At 42.0% G+C, this 27,271-nt stretch overlaps 1 protein-coding gene across 7 annotated transcripts in view; it reads right to left on the reverse strand.

The window, feature by feature from the left end:
• Window positions 1-27,271, reverse strand: part of dock3 (dedicator of cytokinesis 3) — a 968,429-nt gene that overhangs the window by 483,104 nt on the left and 458,054 nt on the right. For all 7 annotated transcript variants that reach the window (XM_073072555.1, XM_073072554.1, XM_073072550.1 and 4 more), the window contains exon 9: window positions 19,679-19,833. In XM_073072555.1, the coding sequence (XP_072928656.1) occupies window positions 19,679-19,833 (155 nt within the window). The remainder of the gene's footprint in view (window positions 1-19,678; window positions 19,834-27,271) is intronic.

Below are 27,271 nucleotides of genomic sequence, written 5' to 3' on the forward strand. Positions count from 1 at the left end.
TGCCACTCATCACATGGTTTGCTCTAGAAATGAGTAACTAAATGCAGATTGGGTGACAGCATTGCAGAGTACCATTCGCTCACAACACATTTATGAGCTTCCAATCTCCAGTCAGTTTCAATTATTGCCCTACACCCATTTTAATCTCTCTATGTTTATCTTCCTGCATTGTTCCAACATTGCACAATGGAAGCTTGAGGTACACCATCTAATCTTTACAGCAGGTGAGTCTTAATACTGATTTTAACAATTTCAAGTACCGTAGATTCCGTACTACAGAGCGCACCTGATTAAAAGCCGCAGGCTCTAATTTTAGAAAGAAAATCAATTCTGTACTTGTACAAGCCGCACCGGATTTTAAGCCGCAGGTGTCCCACGTTGTAATATGAGATATTTACACAGAAAGATATTACACGTGAGGATTTTTTAACTTTTAATTAAATCCGTATGGTAACATAAACAAATACATATTGCAAATGCTTTTTTTCGAACCGTGCCTGTAACACGGCTACTTTTAAATATACATACGTATCGGTAACACACAAATTACGTTGCGTATACTTTTTTACTGAACAGTGCACGAACAACATTCCAATATCTCCTAACGACTGGTAAAAAAATATATACTGCAGCCTACCAGGAAAAGTTATTGATCGCCTTTAACTTAAAAGCTGCATCATCGCGCGGGTCTAATGCGCTCGCCCCCTCCTTTCCGTTTATCGCAAACCTGTATTTTCCCCACAAGACGCAGCGAAACCGGATGTGACGTCATAGCATCCCGGGATGTAGTACAGAAAACAAATATACTTAAAACACTTCTAACTTTAACTAGAAAATACTAACAAATGAATTACTAAGCGAAAATATTATAAACTAAATAACTGCCATAAAGGCAGCACAATGCTTTTCTTCGAGTGTTTTCCATGTTGATGAGGGTGAGTACAAATGACTGATTTACAATAATTTAATTGTGAAAGTGCGCTTGATTTATCGTACAATTTCACTGGACCTCTGTGAACTACTCATCAATTTTATTGGTCTACTGTTACGAGGCAAAATGTTTTTGGCGGCATGAAAAAAAACCATGCATTAGCCGCACCGTAGTAAAGGCCGCAGTGTTCAAAGCTGTTCAAAGCGTGGGAAAAAAGTAGCGGCTTATAATCCGGAATCTACGGTAATCACCTTTCTTTCTTTCTAGGAATATGGCTGTACCTTCCTGTGCCAATTTGCTTTTGAATCTTCAACACTACATTTTAAATATTTTTACCTTAATAATATTGTTCTGCACACTATCACAGACACTTACTCTGTTTGGTCCACTCCCCACTCTATGAAACTGACTCTGTGACCGAAATGTTCACTGTTTCTCTCTGAATATTGCTGCTTGACCTGTTGAATACATTTATCATTTTTAGATATATTCTGATGTACAAGATAAGTGGCATAGATTGAGTGGACAGCACGAGACTTTTACCCAGGGCAGAAATGGCTATACAAGTGGGCTTAATTTTAAGGTGATTGGAGGAAAGTATAGGGGGATGTCAAAGGTAAGATTTTTTTTACATAGAGTGGTAGGTACATGGAACGCCCTGACAGGGGTGCTGGTAGAGGTAAATATACTAGGGGCATTTAGGAAACTCTTAGATAGACACATGGAAAATGGAGGGCTATGTAGTAAGGAAGAATTAAATTGAATTTAGAGTAGATTAAAGAGTTGGCACAACATCATGGGCCAAGAGGCCAGCAATGTAATGTATTGTTCTATGTTCTAAGTTGAGAGATCCTATGGGTAAGATTTGGGTGGCAGGGTGAAGCTACATCTCTACCAAAGGAGGTATAAGGTGCTCCTTTGCTCCACTAGTCTTCAGGTCACTTTTAGTCAAGGTGAAGCACATGCTTAGCCACCCCAATCAGGATCACGTGAAGCCATGGGAGCAGCTGGTGCAATCACAAGTCCTGGTTATGTGACCACTGATGCCAGGCAGACAATCTCTGAAGAGTAATGATAATGACTGGGGTCACCCGTCTTATAAAGACACTGCCCAGAAGAAGGCAATGCCAAACCACTTCTGTAAAAAAATTTGTCAAGAACAGTCATGGCCATGATCACCTATGCCATATGACATGGCACATAATGATGGGTAAGGTACCAATGCCACTCATGTTACACGGGACTCCATTCTCCTCACAGTCCAGTGGACCTTAGGTTGTTGCACTTCCCCATAAGGCCTTTGTGTTGACTGCACAAAACTTCAGTGCGCCCTTCAGCATGTACTCCTGCAGCCTGTAATGAGCCAGGTGACAGCCCTTCACTTGGGTTAGAGTAACCTTACAGTAGGTTAAAAGGTTCGCAATAACATTGTGGGCCAAAGACTCTGTACTATGCTGTAATCTTCTATTTTTGTTTTAGATCAGTGGGCCAAATGACCTAATTTTGCTCCTATTTCTTATGGTCTTATTTCCTTACAATAGACAATAGACAGTAGGTGCAGGAGTAGGCCATTTGGCCTTTCTAGCCAGCACCGCCATTCACTGTAATCATGGCTGATCATACACAATCAGTACCCCGTTCCTGCCCTCTCCCCATATCCCTTGACCCCGCTAGCTATAAGAGCTCTATCTAACTCTCTCTTGAATGCATCCAGAGACTTGGCCTCCACTGCCTTCTGGGGCAGAGCATTCCACATATCCATCACTCTCTGGGTGAAAAAGTTTTTCCACATCTCTGTTCTAAATGGCCTACCCCTTATTCTTAAACTGTGTCCTCTAGTTCTAGACTCACCCATCAGCGGGAACATGCTTCCTGCCTCCAGTGTGTTCAATCCCTTAATAATCTTATATGTTTCAATCAGATCCCCTCTCATCCTTCTAAATTCCAGTGTATACAAGCCCAGTCGCTCCAATCTTTCAACATATGACAGTCCCGCCATTCCGGGAATTAACCTTGTGAGCCTACGCTGCACTCCCTCAATAGCAAGAATGTCCTTCCTCAAATTTGGAGACCAAAACTTCACACAATACTCTAGGTGGGGTCTCACCAGGGCCCTGTACAGCTGCAGAAGAACCTCTTTACTCCTATACTCAATTCCTCTTGTTATAAAAGCCAGCATGCCATTAGCTTTCTTCACTGCCTGCTGTACCTGCATGCTTGCTTTCATTGACTGATGTACAAGAACACCTAGATCTCGTTGTACTTCCCCTTTTCCTAACTTGACTCCATTTAGATAGTAATCTGCCTTCCTGTTCTTGCCACCAAAGTGGATAACCTCACATTTATCCACATTAAACTGCATCTGCCATACATTTGCCCACTCACCCAACCTGTCCAAGTCACCCTGCATTCTCATAACATCCTCCTGACATTTCACACTGCCACCCAGCTTTGTGTCATCAGCAAATTTGCTAATGTTACTTTTAATCCCTTCATCTAAATCATTAATGTATATTGTAAACAGCTGCGGTCCCAGCACCGAACCTTGCGGTACCCCACTGGTCACAGCCTGCCATTCTGAAAGGGACCCGTTAATCACTACTTTTTGTTTCCTGTCAGCCAGTCAATTTTCAATCCATGTCAGTACTCTGCCCCCAATACCATGTGCCATAATTTTGCCCACTAATCTCCTATGTGGGACTTTATCAAAAGCTTTCTGGAAGTCCAGGTACACTACATCCACTGACTCTCCCTTGTCCATTTTCATAGTTACATCCTCAAAAAACTCTAGAAGATTAGTCAAGCATGATTTTCCCTTCATAAATCCATGCTGACTCGGACTGATCCTTCTACTGCTATCCAAATGTGTCGTAATTTCCTCTTTTATAATTGACTCCAGCATCTTTCCCACCACTGACATCAGGCTAACCGGTCTTTAATTCTCTGTTTTCTCTCTCCCTCCTTTCTTGAAAAGTGGGACAACATTAGCCACCCTCCAATCAGCAGGAACTGTTCCTGAATCTATAGAACATTGGAAAATGATTACCAATGCATCCACGATTTCTAGAGCCACCTCTTTAAGTACCCTGGGATGCAGACCATCAGGTCCTGGGGACTTATCAGCCTTCAGACTCAACAGTCTATCCAACACCGTTTCTTGCCTAATATAAATTTCCTTCAGTTCATCCTTTACCCTAGTTCCTTACGTGCTTAGTTTAACACTAAAAAAAACTGGCTGGAGTCGATAATTCATCACTCCCTACAGAGTGAGCCAGTCTGCTGACAAAAATCTGGAGAAGTTAATGGTAATTTCCACTTATTAATTTATTGTGTCTTTATAATGTAGCAAATCTCAAATAAAAAAGGAGAAGCCAAATTAAACAATAATTGGAGCTAATAGCCAAAAGTTTGGTCTGTATTTACTTCAAAGTGTCAAGAAATTTAAATAGTTAAATGCCAAATGGTTACTCCTCAAGTCATTTCATAGCACTTATTAACTCAGTGGGAAATCTGTCATGTCCACAATAACAATTTGATTTGCTTTTTACAAAGAATATGTTTATAACATTCTCTCAACTGCAAACTTCGTTTTCCACAATGAAGATATAGCATTCTTAGTATCTGCTTATTTGTGGTCCAGTCTTGAAAACATTAGTGTTCATTTACTGAAACTGTCTATACATTTTATTTACATTTGAATCATTTCTTAATTATGTACATCTGAACCAGGAATACAATGGTATTAAACACCAGAATATCTAGTCACACCAACACTTTGGATATTGAGCTTTCTTTCCTGCACTTTACAGGCTACTGTTGAGGGTGATGAAGATCAAGATTAGATTAGTACCAGTCATCTGATCTGTACGCTTCCTGCCAGAGAAGCAGCTATTTCCCACTGTCCCACTTCACACCGTTGCCAAGAGTTCTAAAACACTAATGATCATCAACCATGTATGCAGAATAATAATCATCCAAAGGCTACTCTCTCAATCCTGCCTTTGTTTGCTTGTACCAGCTGCCAGAGGCTTGATTAGGTCAGAATGCCTGTTTATGTTACAAATGTTGTCATTGGCATTTCAAATAAAACTCATGAAAATGAAAAGCATGAACAAATATTTACTTCATGCATCAGAGCAGTTACAATCTAATCCAAATTTGTCTATTACATACAGTTTTGCAGGTTTATAACACAGCAATGAATCTTCAAAGCAGTTTATCTTATTTATTACAATATTTTTAAAAAATTGATGAACACTCAAAGGACTGCTTTCAATTGGTGGACTGCACCATATTCAGAGATGCATATTTGGATCTGAATAAATATGCCATGGTTGTCACTGACTTTGTGAAGACCTATGTAGATGAGTGTGTCCTTTGAGAACATACTGGACATACCAACCAGAAGCCATGGATGAACCAGGACATCCAGTCTGTTGTGAAAACGTAAAGGAAATTTCCATGTGAAGTTAGTGACATAACCCTCTGGCAGGGACTGCATGTCATTACTTCTCATAAGGCAAGACCTAACAGCATAAGTGACTGTAATGCTGCATTCTCCACTGAGCCCAATGCCTTCTTTTATGCATGCTTTGATTGGGAGAATAAAACTATATCTGTGCAAATCCCCACAGTGTTAGCGATTCTGTGATCTGTGTCTTAGAAGCCAACATCAAAACATCCTTCAAGGTGTCAGGCCCCATTTGATAGGCACTGAACCTGCTTCAAAGGGCATTAATCATTCAACAGCCTAAAAAGGGTAGGGTGAGCTAACTCAACGACTATTACGCGGTAGCATTTACAACTATTGTGATGAAATGCTTTGAGAGGCTGGTCATGGCTAAAATTAACTCTTGCCTGAAGGAGGACCTGGACCTTCAGCAATTTTCCTATCACAACAGGCCTACAGTGGATGCAATCTCACTGGCTCTCTAATCGGCTCTGGAGCACCTGGACTACACAATACATAAAAATTGGCATTCAACACCATCATCCCCTCAGTACTAATTAACAAACTCTTTTTTGGCAAGCTGCAATCAGCATGAGAAGTCGTTCTCTGGTGACACAGCGTGAGGTTTATAAAGAGCTTGGGTACTTGTCAGCTCTCTTTTGGCGGCCTGCAATCAGTGCAGGGCCAATAAAAAGGGAGGTGTAAGTGGTGCAACCATTGTGGGAGAAGACCTGTGTTAGAGTGGTCTGGCTTTGGCTCAACAGGCTTAGTTGGGAATAGATTTGGGCAACCACAGGTGGAGTTCAAAGTAAGTTTCTAGTGAACTTTAATTTTCTGTTAGTACAGAGCTAGTGTGCTGAGAATAGATCTGGAAGCATTGGCATGTTATTTGTGTGAGATGTGGGGAGTCTGGGAGACCTTCAGTCTCTCTGATAACTACATCTGTATTAAGTGCATTGAGCTGCAATTCCTTAGAGACCTTATTAAGGAACTGGAGCTGCAACTCGATGACCTTCGGCTCATATGAGAAAATAAGGAAGTGACAGGAACTACAGGGAGGTAGTCACCCCTAGGTTGCAGGATGCAGGTACTTGGATGACTGTCAGGAGAGGGCAAGGGAGTAGACAGCAGTGCAGAGTACTGCTATGGCCGTTGCCCTCTTTAAAAGTATACCACTTCAGATACTGTTGGGAGAGGGTACAATCTACCAGGGAATCCAAAGCAGCTGGTTCTCTGGGATTGATTCTGGCTCTGTGGCTGATAAGGGAAGTGGGGAAATAAGGATTTCCATAATTAGAAGAACAGAAAGCAGTATCTGTGGAGGTGAAAGAGACATCAAGATGGCATGTTGTCTCCCAGGTGCCAGGGTCAAGAATGCCTCAGATCAGGTCCACGGCATTCTAAAGGAGGAGGGTGCGCAACCAGAAGTTTTGGTATATTTTAGTACCAATGACATAGGTAAGAAAAGGGAGGAGGTCCTGAAGAGAGAATATAGGGAGTTAGGTAGAAAGCTGAAAAACAGGACTACAGGGTAGTGATCTCTGGATTGCTGACTGTGCCGTGCGCCAGTGCGAGTAAGAATAGGATGATTTGGCAGATAAATGCGTTTAGGATGGTAGTGAATATTAGTAGTTTGGGTTGAGGCATTTGATTTTGTGGTGTTTATCGCGCTTGGAAATTAGCTTGCAGACATTTCATCACCAGTTGAGGTGAATTCCTCAGTGCGCAGTTGTTGGTGTTTCTCTCTGGGACTGCTCATGGTTATACAGCCCCCTTGTTCATTTGCCTCAGTTCTGATTGGCTACCCCTTCAGTTGTCCTTTGAATTCTATTGACATGTATTTCTTTGACTCTTAGGGGTTCATAGATGGTGTCTATTTTGATATGTTTGTTTATAGAGTTATCAAAACAGAACTACGCTTCTAAAAGTTTTCCTGCCTGTTTTGTGTTTGCCTGCACCAGAACCTCCATGATGTACCAGTTAAAATGGTGTCCTTCATGTACCGAGATCAGTGACAGTCCACAGCCATGGACTGTCTCCTTACTGCCAGTTTGTGTTTACAGAAACACAAACTGAGTTGCGAGTTTATGTCCTGTCTGGCTGACATAGTTCTTGTTGCAGTCTCCATAGGTGATCCTGTACATTGCTTTTGTTGGTTGTCTTTATTGGTATCTTGGTTCTTGAGACAACATCCCTTAAAGTTGCCGTTGGTTTGTGAGCGATTATGATGCCATGAGAGTTGAGCAGTCGAGCTGTCATTTCTGAGATATTCTTAATGTAGGGCAAGGTCATGTGTTGCAATGCATGTTGAGTAAGGTCTGTGCAACTTTCCCTCCTTAGTAAGCACCTCCTGATGAAATTCCATGGGTAACCACAGAAGTAAATGTGTGGCCGAAGATTAGATGCAGGGGCAGGGTTCAAATTTCGGGATCATTGAGTTCTCTTCTGAGGAAGGTATGACCTGTACAAAATGGAGAAGCTACACCTGAACCCGAGGGGAATCTATCTTCTGGTGTGCAGGTTTGCTAATGCTGTTGGGGAGGGTTTAAACTAATTTGGCAGGTGATGGGAACTGGAGAGATAGGGCTGAGGTTGCAGCATTTGGTATACGATTACATGCAGTACATAGTGAGTCTGCTAGCAAGGACAGGCTGATAGGGCAAAATTGCAGTCAGCAAGATGAATTAACATTTAACAGTGGGCCAAAATCATAAAGGGTGATGGATACTGGCATGAAGATCTTCTATTTGATGCACACAGTATATGGAATAAGATAGATGATCTTGTAGTGCAGTTAGAGATTGCCAGATATGATGTTGTGAGCATCTCTGAGTCATGGCTGAAAGAAGATTATAGTTAGGAGCTTGACATGAAAGGATACATATTGTATCAAAAAGACAGACAGGTAGGCAGAGGAGGTGGGGTGGTTTTGGTGGTTAAAAAATGAAATCAAATGCTTTGAAAGAGGTGACATAGGATCAGAAGAAATAGAATCCTTGTGAGTAGAGTTACAAAACTGCAAGGGTAAAAGATCCTGATGGGAGTTATATACAGGCCTCCGAACATTAGCCAGGATGTGGACTGCAAATTACAACAAGAGATAGAAAAGGCATGTAAAAAGGGCAATGTTGTGATAATCATGGAGAACTTCATGACAACACATAAAAAATGCTGGAGGGACTCAACAGTCAGGGCACCATCTACGGAAAGGAATAAACAGTCTAAGTTTTGGGCCAAGATCCTTTATCAAAACTTCAATATGCAAACAGATTGGGAAAATCATGTTGGTGTTGGATCCCAAAAGAGGGAATTTGTGGAATCCCTGTGAGATAGCTTTTTAGAGCAACTTGTGAATGAGACCACTTGGGGAATGGCAGTTCAGGATTGGGTATTATGTAATGACCCAATTATGATTAGGGGGTTTTAAGCTAAATGAGGTATGATAGAATACACCCTGCATTTTGAGAAGGAGAGGCTATAATCAGATGTATTACAGTGGGGTAAAGGGAATTACAAAGGTATGAGATAGAAATTGGCAAAAGAGTGGAAGAGAAGACTAGTCAGTTGAGAGCTGTGATATGTTGGTGCAACCCTTCATATGACGCTCAATGGAAAAACATTGAGGAGCTGGTACTTCCCATCCCCATACAAGCAATTTTGGCTGATAACAACCTGCAAAGGTACGTAAATACTATTGATAACCCATGGGTGAAATTGATTCTTAAAATATGGAAAACCACTATAAAAGAGTATAATCTAGAGGGAGATATTGTAATTCTTAAATGGTGTGCATATGACTCTGATTTTACACCAAATAAATTGGATGCTAGATTTAAGGACTGGACAGCTAAAGGAATAACAGTTCTTTGCAACATAATGAAAGAAGGAACACTGTTCAGTTTTGAAATGATTAAAGAGAAACACTTATTAGAAAAACAAGATTTTTATCGGTATTTACAGATGCGACAATATGTTAATAAGATGCTTAAAAATGTAACCAAGGCAAATACATTCCTGATAGAGCTCTTTAGAAAAGCATATAATTCAGATAACGGTAGTAGATTCATTTCAAGCATGTATAAGGAGCTGTCAAATCTTAAAACACATTCGACTTCATACATTAAAACAAAATGGGAGAAGGAAGGAGGGATAATTATATCTGAGGAAGAATGGACAATATGGAGAGATCAATGGAAGTGTACCAATTCACAGAAATGGAGGGAGTTTGGATGGAAAAACTTGATAAGATATTTTATTACACCCTCTCAGAAATCCCATTATGATAGTAACCTCCCTGTTTGCTGGAGAAATTGTGGAAATCAAAATGCAAATCATTATCATATTTTTTGGGACTGCCCTGTTATCAAAAACTATTGGAGGGGGATACACAATGCCCTACAAGACATCTTTAAATGTGAAATACCCTTAGAGAGTAAGACCATATATTTTGGATATATACCTCAAGAATGATTGAAAAGAGATAAATATTTAATGAATATACTGTTGGTGGCTGGTAAAAAAAACTCTTACTGGGAAATGGTTATCACAGGAGAGCCCAACTTTAAATACATGGATGGAAATTACAATGGACATTTACAAAATGGAGAAGATAACAGCATCTGTTAATCATAAGCTGGAACAATCTGATTCATACTGGGAAAAATGGTTTAACTACATAATGTCTCATAGGCCTGATTTTATTCTCACAAATCAATGAATCTGTTGTAAAAAAAAAGATCACTTCCTACTTGTACATAGTTCTTTCCTTTTGCTTGTTTTTTCTTTCCACTCTTTTCTATAAGTGTATACCTCAGATAAATACTTTGTGGAGATTTGTGATATATATGATTATATGATATATATGTACAATGTCTGAAATACATCTTATGGAAATGTTTGTTTGATGAACTTCAATAAAAAAATAAAATACAAAAAAAAAAGAAAACAGGAAATGTTCCTGCTTCCACTCAAAAACAAAAAAAAGGAAGAGAAAACTAGCAGGGATGACAGTCACCAGGTTCCGGAATGGTTCGTGAGGACTGAAAAATTACATATGTCACTCCAATCTTTAAGAAGGGAGAAAGGCAGAATAAAGCAAATTATAGACCAGTTAGTCTGACTTCAGTGGTTCGAAAGATGTTGGAGTCTGTTAAAATGAGGTTTTGGGGTACTTGGAAGCACATGGTAAAATAGGCCAAAGTCAGTTTGGTTTTCTAAAGGGGAAATCTTGTCTGACAAATCTTTAAGGGAATAACAGGCCAGATAAACAAAAGAGTGGATGTTGTTTATTTGGATTTTCAGAAGGCTTTTGTCAAGGTGCTGCAAATGAGGTTGCTTAACAAGCTATTGTATTATAGGAGAGGTACCAGCATGAACAGAAAATTGGCTAACTGGGCAAAGAATAGGAATAAAGGGGGCCTTTTTCGGTTAGCTTGGTGACTAGCGGTGTGTTGCAGGGATCTGTGTTGGGACCGTTTCTTTTCATGTTATATGTCAATGATTTGGATGAAGGAATTGAAGGCATTGTGGCCAAGTTTGAGGATGATACAAAGATAGGTAGAGGGGCAGGCAGTGGTGAAGAAGAAGGGTATCTGCAGAAGGACCTAGACAGATTAGGAGAATAGGCAAAGAAGTGGCAGATGGAATAAAGTGTAGGGAAGTGCATGGTCACTTTGGAAGAAAAAATAAAGGCATGGACTGTTTTCTAATTGGGAGAAAATTCAAAATTCAGAGGTGCAAAGGGACTTGGGATTCCCTGTGCAAGATTCCCTGCAGGTTATCTTGCAGGTTGAGTCAGTGATAAGGAAGGTAAATGCATTGTTAACGTTCACTTTGAGAGAACTGGAACACACAGGCAAAGATGTAATACTGAGGCTTTATAAGGCTTTGGTCAGACTGCACTCAGAATATTGGAAGCAGATTTGGGGCCCATATCTAAGAAAATCTGTGCTAGCATTGGAGAGGGTCTACAGAAATGAAAGGGTTAACATATGAGGAGCATTTGATGGCTCTGGGCCTATACGGCCTGGAATTTAGACGAATGAAGGGGGATCTCAGTGCAACCTATCGAATATTGAAAGGCCTAGACAGAATGGATGTGGACATGATGTTTCTGATGGTGGGGGAAGTCTAGTGCTCGATAGCTCAGACTCAGAATTGAGGAACCTCCATTTAGAACAGAGATGAGAAAAAAATTCTTTAACCAAGGGTGATGAATCTGTGGAATTCATTGCCACAGATGTTATTGGGTATATTTAAGAAAGGTTCCTGATTAATCTAGGTGCCAAAGGTTATGGGGAGATAGCAGGAGAATGGGGTTGAGAGGGAGAATAAATCAGCCATGATGGAATGGTGGAGCAGACTTGATGGGCTGAATGGTGTAGTTCTGCTCCTATGTCTTAAGATCTTAAAATGTGGTCCTCTATACTTCCCTCTGCAAATGGATCCTTGAATTTATCATCGCGAGCACACAGTCAGAGTTGATTGGTAGTAACAGCTCCACTTCAATGACTACGGCTCAAACGGCATTTTGTGTTTTTTTATTTATTTCCAGCATCTGCAGATTCACTCCTGTTGCCTTGTTAATCCTCCAAATTCACTGGAAGGTTAATCAGACCAATAGCAGCTCTCTTTCAAGCTAATATCTCCACTATTTAGATCCTAGTAACTCCCAGTTGGTTAACATGGACAGAGCACACCATTCATGTGCTTGGCACCACACTTTCAAAACAATCATTCAAACCAAGCTCTGTCCTGGGAGGTTGGCTGGCTGACAAAGAAAATAAGCTTCATTGAAATACAACATCCCAACATTCCCTGGGAACTTCTGGCTCACAAGTACTCAAAGTAGAGGTGGATCACCTGAGATGGTATTCAGACCTTTATAAACATATATTGGAAGCAGGTAGCAATCCCCTATAAGAGGTGAAAGGAGACTACCACCTCACAAATGACCTGCTCCATCTGTGGAAAAGTCTCTAGTTCTCATTGAAATTTTATATGCGAAAAAAACTAGAGGGGAAACAAGTTATCCTCTATCTTTGGGACTCCTAAGAGAAGAAGAACATTCATGAAACACAGGTGCCAAGCAAACTTCATCTTAGAAAAGGAAAAATCTAACCATCTATCCTTGATATTCAATAGAATTAAATGAAAGTAATTCCAGAGACTATTCTTCTTGTATATTTTTTCTTCCCTTCTACTCAATTTTATTAGGAGGTAGGATCACTACTGCTCCAATGCCAAATTCACATGTATAATGGATTTCCATAAAAAACACAGCTCATCATTCTCCTTTGTATTATGAATTTCCAACCTCGCCTGAAAGAAAGCTTTCATACACTTAAATAACTATCTCTTGCTAGGACTAACTGTACTGCTCAAGTTGTTTTTATTACCACTTAATGTCTAAACTCACATGACTATCAAACACATAATAGAGAACAAGGTGACACCTGCACAGTCAAAGGAAGCTGCTGTACAGTAAGTAAGTAGGGAACTATGAGTGCAGCCCAGGGGAACCTTAACAATGATCAGAAGGTCACATACAGATTTCTCCCAACTCATAACAACTGTAATTGGATTCCTGGGCTTACTAAAATATTTAAAAATCCTGTACAACTGAAATGGCAACACAGCAGTTTAACTACAGAATTAATAACCAGAGACAAGGAACTAAAACTGGAGTTTTGATAAAAGCTTGACTCATGAATATAATTCATCTGTTTCAGAAATGTTCTTTGGGGAAGGAAAAGTGCATCTAAAACCTGTATATATGTGACTGTGGACTCAAAGCTTGCCTATTAACTAACCTCTGAAAGAACTAGCAAATCACTCGAAAAGAAAACTAAAAGGATTATGTAGAATTGCCATAGGCTCCATATTCAAATAGTTGCAAGCACAGACAATATGGAGCCATAGAACATGACTCCAAAGGCACAGGGCCCTTTGGCTTATCTAGTCCGCACCAAACTATTATTCTGCCCAGTCCCATCAACTTGCATCAGACTATAGCCCTCCACACCATGAGCTCATCCAAACTTCTCTTAAATGTTGAAATCAAACCCACACAAGCTCCATTTCTGCTGGCAGCTCACTACGCATTCTCACCACCCTCTAAGTGAAGTCACCTCTTCAAAGCTCATTGTAAATTTATCATCAATGTACTTATATTTCACCATTACCCTGAGATCAATATTCTTGCGGGCATTTGCAGTATTAGATTTTCCTGTGGCTGGCAAATCTATACCTTTCCATTTAAAAGTAGTGCACAGAATGTCCTCTGGGAGTGGGACATCAATGCCAATTACTAGGAAGGACTTTGTCGTGCTGCCCCTTTCTGAACTAGCCAGATCCTGAAGGTGCAGGCTGCCAAACAGCCTTGGGGAATTGATGAGAGAAATAATATAAAAAAAATACAACTTTATCTCATTCTCACAAATGTACGTGTTCCAGATGCAACTTTCATTGTTGAGCCAAGTCCTAGCTTCACAAAACAGATTCCTTCCATTGTGTTTTCAACACAAATAGCTCTAAATAAGCTGGACCTGGACAAGATCAGACTTCTCAAAGCTGGGGTGTTGTCAAGTCTCAACAACAGTGAATTTCACTATGATCTGTAACCTCATAGTCTGACACATTCTCCTTTCTGCTGGCTACTCTTAAACTATCAATGTGCCTAAATGATGTATGTGACTAGGAATGGTTGGGGAAGCAGCCGGATTGCAGGATGGGAGAAATCCTCTCCCAGGCTAATGTCCCCAGCATCAGTTATACTTATGCAGTGACATGACGCTTCTGAAACAGACATTCTGTTCTGAGCTCTTTCACAGGAAGAGATTACCAGCCAGAAAAAGGAAACGATTAATGGATATGCTTAAAGCCTACTTGAAAATTTGCACTGACCCTTGAGAAACCTGGCTTAAGCCCACTCAAAGTGGAGAAGAAGCATTTAGAATTATATTGAAAATCACAAGGCAAGCACTGGGATCACAGAACGCTGTAAGGAGTGGACCGCCTCACAGACTACCTGTCTGACTGCTCCACCAGGCACTTACTGCTGTTTCTGTGGAAACGTCTACAGTTCTAACATGGCTAGCCAGAACACAATAAATAAGAGTGGAAGCAATCATCCTTTCTCAAAAGGAAATGCCAAAGGAGAGGTGATGTGCATTATTTCTTCCATTACTGTTGACAAAGGGTCAGATCACTAAGTAAAATCTTACATTATAACACCATAGCAGCTGTAGAATAAAATCATCAGATATTCATGATGTCTTCACAACTTGCTAATTTACAGAACGAAAATTCCTGATGGCAAATCTCTCTTTCATAAGCCCTACATAAATTACCAACCTGAGGTCATGAAAAAATCTGGTCTTTTGTGAATAAATGACCAGTCGGCCCTCCTTATCTACAGATTCCGCATGCGCGGGTTCAACCAACCGCAGATCAGAAAAACTCAGAAGTTCTCTCTCTAGCACTTGTTGTTTGAGCATGTACAGACTTTTTTTCTTGTTATTATTCCCTAAACAATACAGTATAACAACTATTTACATAGCATTTACATTGTATTAGGTATTATAAGTAATCTAGAGATGATTTAAAGTACAGGCAGTCTTTAAGTTGGATTTGTACACAAGTCGGAACAGGTACATCCGGTATTATTTAGCATCAGTTAGTCAAACATTTGTCTTAGTATATAGTATATATTTTACCTTTCTATGCATATAAAGCACTTTAGAAACATATGTATTTCAATAATTAAACCACTACATTGCGCGTTGCTTAGTAATAATCAGAATCAGAATCAGAATCAGAATCAGACTTTAATCGCCAAGTACCTATGCACATACAAGGAATTTACTTCCGGCAGATGTTGTCTCTCTGCTCATAACAATAATAATGATAAATATAAATGAAAATATAGATAATACATACAGGTAGTGCAATCCAAGTAATAGTTAGCCGACAGTTAACCGGCAGTTAACTGTTCAGCAAAGTGACCGCAGTAGGGAAAAAACTTCTCCAGTGCCTATTAGTCTTAGTCTGGAGGGATCTGAAGCGCCTACCAGATGGAAGCAGATCAAACAGTCCATGCGCAGGATGGGAGGAGTCCTTTATGATGTTCCCTGCCCTCTTCTTCAACCTGGAAGAGTACAGGTCCACAATAGAGGGCAGGGAGGCTCCAATAATGCGCTCAGCAGTCCTCACTGTGCGCTGTAGTCTGGTTCTATCCTGCTTGGTGGCAGCTCCAAACCACACAATGATGGAGGTGCACAGGACAGACTCAATGACTGCAGTGTAGAACTGCAGCAGCAATTCCTGAGGCAGACCGTATTTCCTCAAGAGCCGCAGGAAATACATCCGCTGCTGGGCCTTCTTCAGGATGGAGCTGATGTTCTGCTCCCACTTCAGATCCTGAGAGATGGTGGTTCCCAGGAACCTGAAGTTCTCCACGGTGGACACAGGGCTGCTGAGGACTGTGAGGGGAGACATAGCGGGGGGATGTCTCCTGAAATCCACTATAATCTCCTTGGTCTTGAGCATGTTCAGCTCCAGATTGTTCCGACTGCACCAGAGCGCCAGTTGGTCCACCTGCTGTCGATATGCAGACTCATCACTATTCTGGATGAGTCCGATGACGGTAGTGTCGTCTGCAAACTTCAAAAGCTTCACATAGGGGTTGGAGGAGGTGCAGTCATTGGTGTAGAGGGAGAACAGCAGTGGAGAGAGGACACACCCCTGGGGGGCGCCGGTGTTGGTGATTCGAATATCCGAGGTGACCTGTCCCATCCTTACCTGCTGACTTCTGCTGGTCAGGAAGCTGTAAATCCAATCGCAGAGGTCAGGTGGCACAGTAAGGTGAGACAATTTGGAGCAGAGGGTATGAGGGACGATGGTGTTAAACGCTGAACTGAAATCCACAAACAGCATCCGAGCATAGGTCCCAGGACGATCCAGATGTTGCAGGATATAGTGCAGTCCCAGGTTGACTGCATCGTCTACTGACCTATTTGCCCGGTAGGCAAACTGCAGGGGATCCAGCAGGCTGCTGGTGAGGGTCTTCAGGTGGTTCAACACCAAGCGTTCAAAGGATTTCATGACTACAGATGTCAGTGCGACAGGTCTGTTGTCGTTCAGTCCTGTGATGGTGGGTTTCTTGGGGACCGGGATGATGGTAGAGCGCTTGAAGCAAGTCGGAACCTCACTCAGCTCCAGAGATCTGTTAAAGAGCTGAGTGAAGATGGGAGCCAGCTGATCAGCACAGGCTTGTAGACAGGAGGGGGAGACCCCATCTGGGCCTGGAGATTTTCGGGTCTTAAGTCGCTGGAACAGTCGACATACTTCTCCTTCGCTGATTCTAAGCTGTGATCCAGGGGGGCTGGGCAGAGATGGTGGGGAGGTGATTGCAGTGATTGAGGGATGAGTGCCAGTGAGTGATGGTCGAGGGAAGGCAGGAAGAGAGACCGAAGAGGGGGGAGGGACAGGTGTAAGATGGACCCTCTCAAATCTACAGTAAAAGGTATTAAGGTCGTCAGCCAAAGCTTTGTTAACCTCAGCGGGGGGGGGGGGGGGGGCAGGGCGTCTCCTGTAGCCAGTGACCTCCTGCAGGCCTTTCCACACCGACAATGAGTCGTTAGCTAAGAAATTATTCCTCAACTTTTCGGAATAGAACCGCTTGGCCACTCTGATTTCTCTGGTCAGTGCATTTCTGACCTGTAGCTTTCATTGGGGAAGGGCCTTTCACATGCTTCATTATTCTCACTTTATCCTTTAAAATTATTCTAATCATTGACCGACTGTAGCCTAACACTTTTCCAACGGCCGATGGAAAATCTTTCCGATCGCTTTATTATTTCCACTTTATTTTCAATCGTGATCGTTTTCCGTCAATGGAACAGAAGCACTGTGGATTCAGCAGCAGGTGCGGGCGGCGGGTCCTGAGCTCCACTGGGTCCTAAAGTCCACCGCACTGAGACATGTTAAATAAGGGACTTGAGCATCCACGTTTTTTGGTATCAGTCAGTCCCAAATTCCAGTAAAATAGGCTTTTGTTTAAAAGTAGGAGATGAACTCTTCACAATTCAGCATGAATTACTGTGCCTGTTTTATTTGAATCTTACACTTACTCAGTAACTAGAAATCACTTTGAGTGTTATCATTCCAATCAAAGTGTAGATTGAGAACTTTAAACAGGGTTTCTCACTGTAAACACAAGGAAATCTGCAGGTGCTGGAAATTCAAGCAACACACACAAAATGCTGGTGGAATGCAGCAGGCGAGGCAGCATCTATAGGAAGAAGCAAAGTCGATGTTTTGGGCTGAGACCCTTCATCAGGACTAACTGAAATAAAAGATAGTAAGAGATTTGAAAGTAGGAGGGGGAGGGGGAAATCCGAAATGATAGGAGAAGACTGGAGGGGGTGGGGTGAAGCCAAGGGCTGGAAAGGTGATGGGCAAAAGGGATGCACAGCTGGAGAAAAGAAAGGATCATGGGACGGGAGGCCTAGGGAGAAAGAACGGGGGAGGGGAACACCAGAGGGAGATGGAGAACAGGCAAAGTGTGATGGGCAGAGAGAGAGAAAAAAAAGGGGGAATAAATAAATCAGGGATGGGGTAAGAAGGGGAGGAGGGGCATTAACAGAAGTTAGAGAAGTCAATGTTCATGCCATCAGGTTGGAGGCTACCCAAATGGTATATAAGATGCTGTTCCTCCAACCTGAGTGTGGCTTCATCTTGACAGTAGAGGAGGCCATGGATGGACATATCAGAATGGGAATGGGATGTGGAATTAAAATGTGTGGCCACTGGGAGATCCTGCTTTCTCTGGCAGACACTCTGTAGGTGTTCAGCAAAACAGTCTCCCAGTCTGCGTCGGGTCTCACCAATATATAAAAGGCCACACCCGGTGCACCGGACGCAGTATACCACACCAGCCGACTCACAGGTGAAGTGTTGCCTCACCTGGAAGGACTGTCTGAGGCCCTGAATGGTGGTGAGGGAGGAAGTGTAAGGACAGGTGTAGCACTTGTTCTGCTCACAAGGATAAGTGCCAGGAGGGAGATGGGGGGTACGAATGGACAAGGGAGTCATGTAGGGAGCGATCCCTGTGGAAAGCAGAAGGGGGGGGGAGGGAAAGATGTGTTTAGTAGTGGGATCCCGTTGGAGGTGGCGGAAGTTACGGAGAATTATACGTTGGACCCAGAGGCTGGTGGGGTGGTAGGTGAGGACAAGGGGAATCCTATCCTGAGTGGGGTGGCGAGCAGATGGGGTGAGGGCAGATGTGCAGGAAATGGGAGAGATGTGTTTGAGAGCAGAGTTAATAGTGGAGGAAGGGAAGCCCCTTTGTTTAAAAAAGGAAGACATCTCCTTCATCCTGGAATGAAAAGCCTCATCGTGAGAGCAGATGCGGCGGAGACGGAGGAGTTGCAAGAAGGGGATGGTATTTTTGCAAGAGACAGGGTGGGAAGAGGAATAGTTCAGGTAGCTGTGGTTCACACTCAGGTTGGAGGAACAACACCTTATATACCGTTTGGGTAGCCTCCAACCTGATGGCATGAACATTGACTTCTCTAACTTCCGTTAATGCCCCTCCTCCCCTTCTTACTCCATCCCTGATTTATTTATTCCCCCCGCTTTTTTTCTCTCTCTCTGCCCATCACTCTTTGCCTGTTTTCCATCTCCCTCTGGTGCTCCCCTCCCCCGTTCTTTCTCCCAAGGCCTCCCATCCCATGATCCTTTCCCTTCTCCAGCTCTGTACCCCTTTTGCCAATCACTTCCCAGCTCTTGACTTCACCCCACCCTCTCTGGTCTTCTCCTATCATTTTGGATTTCCCCCTCCCCCTCCTACTTTCAAATCTCTTACTATCTTTTCTTTCAGTTAGTACTGACGAAGGGTCTCAGCCTGAAACATCGACTTTGCTTCTTCCTATAGATGCTGCCTGGCCTGCTGCGTTCCACCAGCATTTTGTGTGTGTTGCTTTCTTACTGTAAATTAGCTAGGATTTTGACCTCTGCATTGCGTAAACATAGAAACATAAAAATCTACAGCACAATACAGGCCCTTCGGCCCACAATGAGTGAATGTGGATTTCTGGCAAATTGCAATATTTCCCTTTTCCAGGAAGACTTTCTAATATTGTCCTCTTTATGCACTCAGAACAGATTTAGATAGTATGTGTTGCTAGATACCTTGAGGTAAAAAATTGTTTTACATAAATCAAAACCAGCAAATTCCACAGAGATGAAGTGTTTTATTGAAATGCCCATATTTGTCATATTTCCTTGGGTCCTACCTGATCTGTTTGCTCTCTCGGGTGTCATAAAGAGAGAAGAAGATGTCAGTATCTTCTCCAATGGTATGGTAAGTAAAACTCTTCATGTTCAGGAAGAGATGGTGGGGAACAGGGATCCGGCACGTGTCGCTGTGACGATGCTTGATGGTGTCCGTCTGTTGTGGAACACAGGAAAATGAAACAGGTTTCTCAGCAATGCAATGGAAAGAGATTAACTATTTCTAACTGCTACATGAGGAATTTAGATGTGTACTCAGAGAAAACAAAATGTAGGCCTACAAAGGAAGAGCAGAGGAGTGGACCAATAGACCGCACTTTCACAGAGCTGGCTTCATGGGCTAAACACAAGCATTATTTTGTCATTTTCAAAGATCTCCCAGTGCCAGATTTATTTTCTTTATCTCAAATGTAACAAATTATTTTTCACATGGCCCATCTGCTGGCACTTCAAATAATGATTTACACTATAATTTACTATGTGCTGCCTAGGATCTTATGGTGCTTGGCTTTTAACAATCAACAGCAAATCAGTGCAATACTCATACATCAATAAATGTCTTGAAAAATCAGTAATCATCCACTAACTCAAGTTTTCTTCCCCATATTTATTAATTAATAAGTCAATATTTATAACATATACCTGTGGCTATCACATTGTAGGCATCATTCCAGTTTTACTTTCTCTGCAGCTAGACTGTATTTAAATGAGTTTTTCTTAAAGTATTATTGGAAGGAATTAATATTTATATTGTTGAATTGAGTACCAGTCAAGCGGCTGATTAGTCCTTAGCAATTTGTATTGAACTTCCTGAGTTGTTGAGGCTAATTATTCAAGCAAGTGGAAGATATTCCAACATACTCCTGACTTGATGTGCCTTGTACCTTTTGCCTCCACTGATGTTGTTTGACCTACTGAATTCTTCCAGTGTTCTGTCCTTTTGTTTTAAATTACAGAATCCATGGTCTTGATACTCATGACTTGTCCATGTAGATGGTTGATAGACTTTAATGTGTCAGTATATTCAGTCTCTAACATGCTGTTGCCATCACAGTATCTATGTTAACTTTCTGGTCAATGGTCACCAGCAGTTGATGTTGTGGGTTCAGTAATTGTCATGCAAATATTTGTCAAGAATAGGTGCTTATATATTCTCTTTTGTTGGAGCTATTATTGACTGACATTATTGTGAATGTTACCTTCAGTATAAGCTCATGCCAATGAACACTCTGTAATTTTCAGAGTTCTGACTTGGTGAAGATGAGATCTTATGATGAAGCAGCTGATGATGATTGTCCCAGCAAAACTCTTGTGTTTATGATTGGCTGCACCACTATGAAGTCTCTGAGATATTTCTACCCGGAAGTAGTTTAAATTTTCTCTTCAATGGGAGTTCAGCGAGATCATCTCTCACTGGTCCCCCTCTGTGGTCTCTGCTGCTCTCTGACTCTTCAACCATGTGCTCACCTAGTCTCGGTACTACGGCAATGTGTCCTTCCTTCCCCTCCCCTTCCTTTTCAATCCTGAGGAAGGGCCTCCATCAGCCTGGAACATTTACTGTATATCCTTTTCCACAGCTGCTGCCTGACCTGCTGAGTTCCTCCAGCATTGTGTGTGTGTGTTGCAAAAATTTAAGGAAGCTTGCAGACCCCACTGATATCATCACTTAGCAAATAAAATATGGTCACAAACATAGCTGATCTATCTATAGTTGGGATATTTCTGTACTCAAGGAGTCAGCTCTCATAACACTAATCTTGGGTTTTCTGTCCTCATGAGCTTTTAGACCATCTATGTGAGACAAAACAGTCAATTGACATCTTTTACAAACCTACTGATTCCCATGGTTATTTGGACTATACTTCCCACCTGATCTCCTGTAAAAATGCTATTTCCTTTTCTCACTTTCTTCACCTCTGCCACATTTGTTTTCCAAATGCCCTCCTTATTTAAAGAATAGTTTCCTTCCCTCTACTATTGACGCTTCACCACATACTGTATCCTCCATTTCCCATACATCCATGCTCACCCTACCTTCCCATCAACGTAATATTGATAGAGTCCCTCTTATCCTCATCAGCCTCCACTCCAACATATTATTCTCTGCAACTTCTGCCATCTCCAAAGGGATCCTACCACTAAACATATCTTTACCTCCCCCCTCTCTGCTTCCACAGATATCACTCCCTCCACAATTCCCTCTAGGCACTTATTCCTGCAAGCAGCCTAAGTGCTAAACCTGCCCATTCTTCACCTCCATTCAGGATCACAAAAAGCCATAACAGATGAGGCAACACTTCACTTGCATATCTGCTGGGGGCATCCATGCTCCATGTATCCAGCGCTCCCGATGCAGCCTCCTCTACACTGGTAAGACCCGTCGTAAATTGGAGGATCACTTTGTTGAGAACTTCTATATCATCTGCCACTAGCCAGATTTCCTGGTGGCCAAACACTTTAATTCCAATTCCCATATAGAATGGGTCACGAGCTGATGTGTGACTCCATTTTGCTGATTAAAGCTTCCATTGTTCACCATTTAAAGCAACGAGGGAGATTGAAACACCAAGGCAAATGCAGAAGTTTGGAGATCATTTGGGTGCTTCAGGACTCTGTTGGGAGAGGATTTCAGGAGACAGAGACAGTGTGCACAGACCTCGTGGTGGGCAGGCTGTGGGATGGGGCACAAGCTGATGCTTGACACCATTTTGCCAATTAAAGCTTCCATTGTGCACCGATTAAATCAACAACAGACATTAAACAAGGTGCACATGGAGGGTGAGCACTGGTTCCCTGTATTTTGATCACTCTGCTACCGGAGAGGGGACAGCCTGCTTCTGTACCCGGAGAGTGTTGCCTAGGTTTTCTGTGTTTTGGATGTGGACTTGGATTATAGACTTTTTTTTTTCCAGTCTTATAGTTTTTTATATTGTGATTTTTGCCCAATCTTTCTCGTTTTTTTGGGTGGGGAGAGAGGTTTGGGGTGTTGGTGTGCCTATTCAGTTTTGTTCATTATTTTATACAGGAGGAGGGATTTGGGGGTTGATGCGCCTATTCATTTTCATCATGTTTTTGTTCAGGGAGGAGGGGTTTGGGGGTTGATGATCATGCTACCTTCCTTTCCTAGTTCCATGGCTACCTGGAGAAGAAGAATTTTAGCGTTGTATACTTTGATAATAAATGAACCTTTGAACATGTCTCTCTGACATGTCAATCCATGGCCTCCTCTTGAGCCATGATGAGGATACCCTCAGGGTGGAGGAGAAACTCCTTTTATTTCGTCTGGATACCCTACAACCTGATGGCATGAATATCAATTTCTCCTTCTGGTAAACAAATTTCCATTCCCCCCTATTCCTCCCTCTGACTTTTTACCTCTTCTCATCTGCCTTTAACTTTCCCCTGGGTCCTCCCCTCCTTCCCTTTCTCCTATGGTCCACTCTCCTCTCCTATCAGATTCTTTCTTTTCACCTTCATAGCCAGCTGGACCTTTCCCACCCACCTGAGTTCAACATCTGGGTAGTCTCTTTCCCCTACCCCCATCTTTTTATTCTGGCATCTTCCCTTCCTTCTCAATCCTGATCACACCTGACCTGCTGAGTTCCTCCAGCGTTTTGTATGTGTTGCTTTGGATTTCCAACATCTGCAGACTTTCTCATATTTGCGACCATCTGTGTGAATTAGTTTGTCTCAGCAAAAGTGTTTGAACTCTCAGAGGTGTCTAATGAATTCCAATGCGCTTCCACAAGAAATACATACTTCATATTTGTCAGACACAGCAAACTGAAGTTAATGATGTCACTGCAGTTTTTGAAACTGTTACTATTGTCCTCAAGAGCATAAAATTGTGATGTACTTTGAGTTTGGGAGACTGCCAAGAAGGTCTCCCAGATTGTCATGATGATTAAAGACTTTCTTATAAAGATTAGCTTTATTTGTAACATGTACAAATGAGATCTACTCTTTTGTATAGTTGCAGGTGAGGTAGCAGCAGATTGCTGCCCATCTTAGAGAGACAAGAGACTGCAGACAGACAGACATACTTTATTGATCCCTAGGGAAATTGGGTTTCATTACAGCCACACCAACCAAGAATAGTGAAGAAATATAGCAATATAAAACCATAAATAATTAAATAATAATAAATTAATCATGCCAAGTGGAAATAAGTCCAGGACCAGCCTATTGGCTCAGGGTGTCTGACACTCCGAGGGAGGAGTTGTTAAGTTTGATGGCCACAGGCAGGAATGACTTCCTATGACGCTCAGTGTTACATCTCGGTGGAATGAGTCTCTGGCTGAATGTACTCCTGTGCCTAACCAGTACATTATGGAGTGGATGGGAGTCATTGTCCAAGATGGCATGCAACTTGGACAGCATCCTCTTTTCAGACACCACACCGTCAGAGAGTCCAGTTCCACCCCCACAACATCACTGGCCTTATGAATGAGTTTGTTGATTCTGTTGGTGTCTGCTACCCTCAGCCTGCTGCCCCAGCACACAACAGCAAACATGATAGCACCGGCCACCACAGCCTCGTAGAACATCCTCAGCATCGTCCAGCAGATGTTAAAGGACCTCAGTCTCCTCAGGAAATAGAGATGGCTCTGACCCTTCTTGTAGACAGCCTCAGTGTTTCTTGCAGCCTCCTTCTGTTGCTGGCTGCTTAATTATTCATGCCATTTATAACCAGATATGGCAGGACTATGGAGCTTTAATTTGATCCATTGGTTATGAGACTGATTTTTTGCTGCTTTTGAGGTTAAGCACTCACAATGTTCTTTATTGCAGATTCACAATGTTGACACTTTATTTTGAGGTATGACGTTTGCCGCTCTAGGAATGCCTTCATGATTTCCCCATTGAACCAGGACTTGACATCAATGGTAGTTTACACAAGCTGGGCTATGAGGCTACAGCTTGTGACAGTATATGTTTTTGCTGCTCCAGATAGTCCACATTTTCTCAAGAATACCCAGGTATGAGTTATAGGATGTGAATTAATCACTGTAGAAGGTGTCCACAGAGTGAAGATGGGTCTTTATCTCCACAAGAACTGAACAGTGGTGCCTGCTACTGATGGTATTATGGACAGGTTAATGAGAAAGAGACCAAATAGGTTTGTACTTTCTCTGGTTTACTCACCACCTGTGATATTCCTAATCTAGTTCACCACTCAGCCAGCTTGATCACTGATAGATCTATTAATCCATTATTTGTAGTTACTCCTAAGTAGCTCCTCTATTCCTGACCCCTCCGAATCCGAAACGTGCAGAGTACAGTTTGTGACTTTCTTATTTTCAGTATATCTTCTGAGTATTATTTCACCTGGAGGAACACTGATTCAACAGCAGGATGGCAGATGATATCAGGAGAAATTTTCTTGTACACTTTGAATCTGTTGACATCAAGTTTTATAGGGTATACACACAATGTTGACAACTCCCAGCGTCATTCCCTTCTGTTGTATTTGCCCTGTCAGTGAAACAGGATGTCCCCAGAGATTCTGATGGAGGGGTGTCACATAATATCTAGAAGATACTATTTGAAAAGGATGGTTATTTCATGCGCTTGCTTAAACAGTTCTCCCAATTTAGCCACCAAGTCCCAGATGATTACAAGGACAATGTAAGTTCAATTGGCTAAGGAGTAATTTTGCTATGTCAGAATCAGGTGTTTACATAAATGCTGGTGGCTGGTCCATATATGGTTAATAACTGATTAATTTGCCATTTCATAGGATCAAAGTCAAAGCCAAAGTAAGTTTATTATCAAAGTATTTTTAGGTCAACCCTGTACTACCTTGAGATTCATTTTCTTGAAGGCACTGAAAATTATACAGAAATCAATGTGCAAAAGAAGACAAACAGTGCACTTTAAAAAAATCCTTATAAATAAGTTTGCAGGCTGTGGAATCAGTTCAGAGTTGAGGTGAATGAAGTTATTCACACTGGTTCAGGAGCTTGACTGATCACCCAGTAGTGTAATAACTGTTCCTGAACCTGGTAATGTGGGACCTAAGGCTTCTGTGCCTCCTACCTAATGGTAAAAACAAGAGGACAACATGGCCTGGATGGTGAGGATCTTTGACGATGGATGCTACTTTCCTACGGCAGCACTCTTTGTAAATGCGCTTAATGGTGGGAAAGCCTTTGCACGCGATGGACTGGGCTGTATCCACCACTTTCTATAAAATTTCCATTCTGGGAATTGGTTCTTCCATACCTGCACCCAATTAGGATACTCTCCACTGTGCATCTATAGAAGTTTGTTGAAAGTTTTGGGTGTCATGACAGCTATTGTGGTAAACCTGGAGTCACAGGAAGGACATTAGGGCAGCAGATGGTTTTAATAGCATTCCAATAGTTCTGTGGACATCAGTACCAATGACAAGTCTTTTAAAATATCTAGATTATGAACATAGTTTAATTTATATAGTTGCCATGGTGAAATTTAAACTTATTCTCAACTAGTAATTTCTTGATTACTTGTCTGGTAATATGAAGTGACAGGTTGGGATAAAGAAAGCTAGCATTTATATTTCCAGCATTTGCAGAATCTTTTGTGTACATCATTTAAACCACAACAAGCTACATGAACACTGAACTAAACCACAAGTTAATTGTTATATAATAACGCTACAGTTCAATTGTATGGCAATTATAAACATGGTCACAAAGTGCCAAGGGATCTCCATGAAGTTGTACAACAATACAACTCAGGAGGAGAAGATTACAATTTGAAATGGAAGGAAAGCTTAGATCAAGAGAGTGGATGGATTTTAAATAATATCTGCAACAGGGCAAATTCATGTATCTGTAAGATCCACTTACTGATTAATCAAACTAATTCCGTACAAAATTAACTTATTACATAGAATACATATTTCAGTGGAACGCAGCAGGCCAGGCAGCATCTATAGGAAGAAGCACTGTCAACGTTTCGGGCCGAGACCCTTCGTCAGGATTAACTGAAAGAAAAGATAGTAAGAGATTTGAAAGTAGGAGGGGGAGGGGGAAATCTGAAATGATAGGAGCTGGAAGCTAAGAGCAGGGCTACAGTGGGAAACTTTGTCACGTGGTGTGAGCAGAATCATCTGCAGCTTAATGTGAAAAAGGTTAAGGAGCTGGTGGTGGACCTGAGGAGGACTAAGGCACTGGTGACCCCTGTTTCTACCCAAGGGGTCAGTGTGGACATGGTGGAGGATTACAAATACCTGGGGAGACGAATTGACAATAAACTGGACTGGTCAAAGAACACTGAGGCTGTCTACAAGAAGAGTCTGAGCTGTCTCTATTTCCTGAGGAGACTAAGGTCCTTTAACATCTGCCGGACGATGCTGAGGATGCTCTACGAGGCTGTGGTGTCAGTGCTATCATGTTTGCTGTTGTGTGCTGGGGCAGTAGGCTGAGGGTAGCAGACACCGACAGAATCAACAAACTCAATCATAAGGCCAGTGATGTTGTGGGGGTGGAACGGGACTCTCTGACGGTGGTGTCTGAAAAGAGGATGCTGTCCAAGTTGCATGCCATCTTAGACAATGACTCCCATCCACTCCATAACGTACTGGTTAGGCACAGGAGTACATTTAGCCA

This window comes from Hemitrygon akajei, chromosome 19, assembly GCF_048418815.1.
Source record: "Hemitrygon akajei chromosome 19, sHemAka1.3, whole genome shotgun sequence".
In the NCBI taxonomy this organism is placed as follows: domain Eukaryota; kingdom Metazoa; phylum Chordata; class Chondrichthyes; order Myliobatiformes; family Dasyatidae; genus Hemitrygon; species Hemitrygon akajei.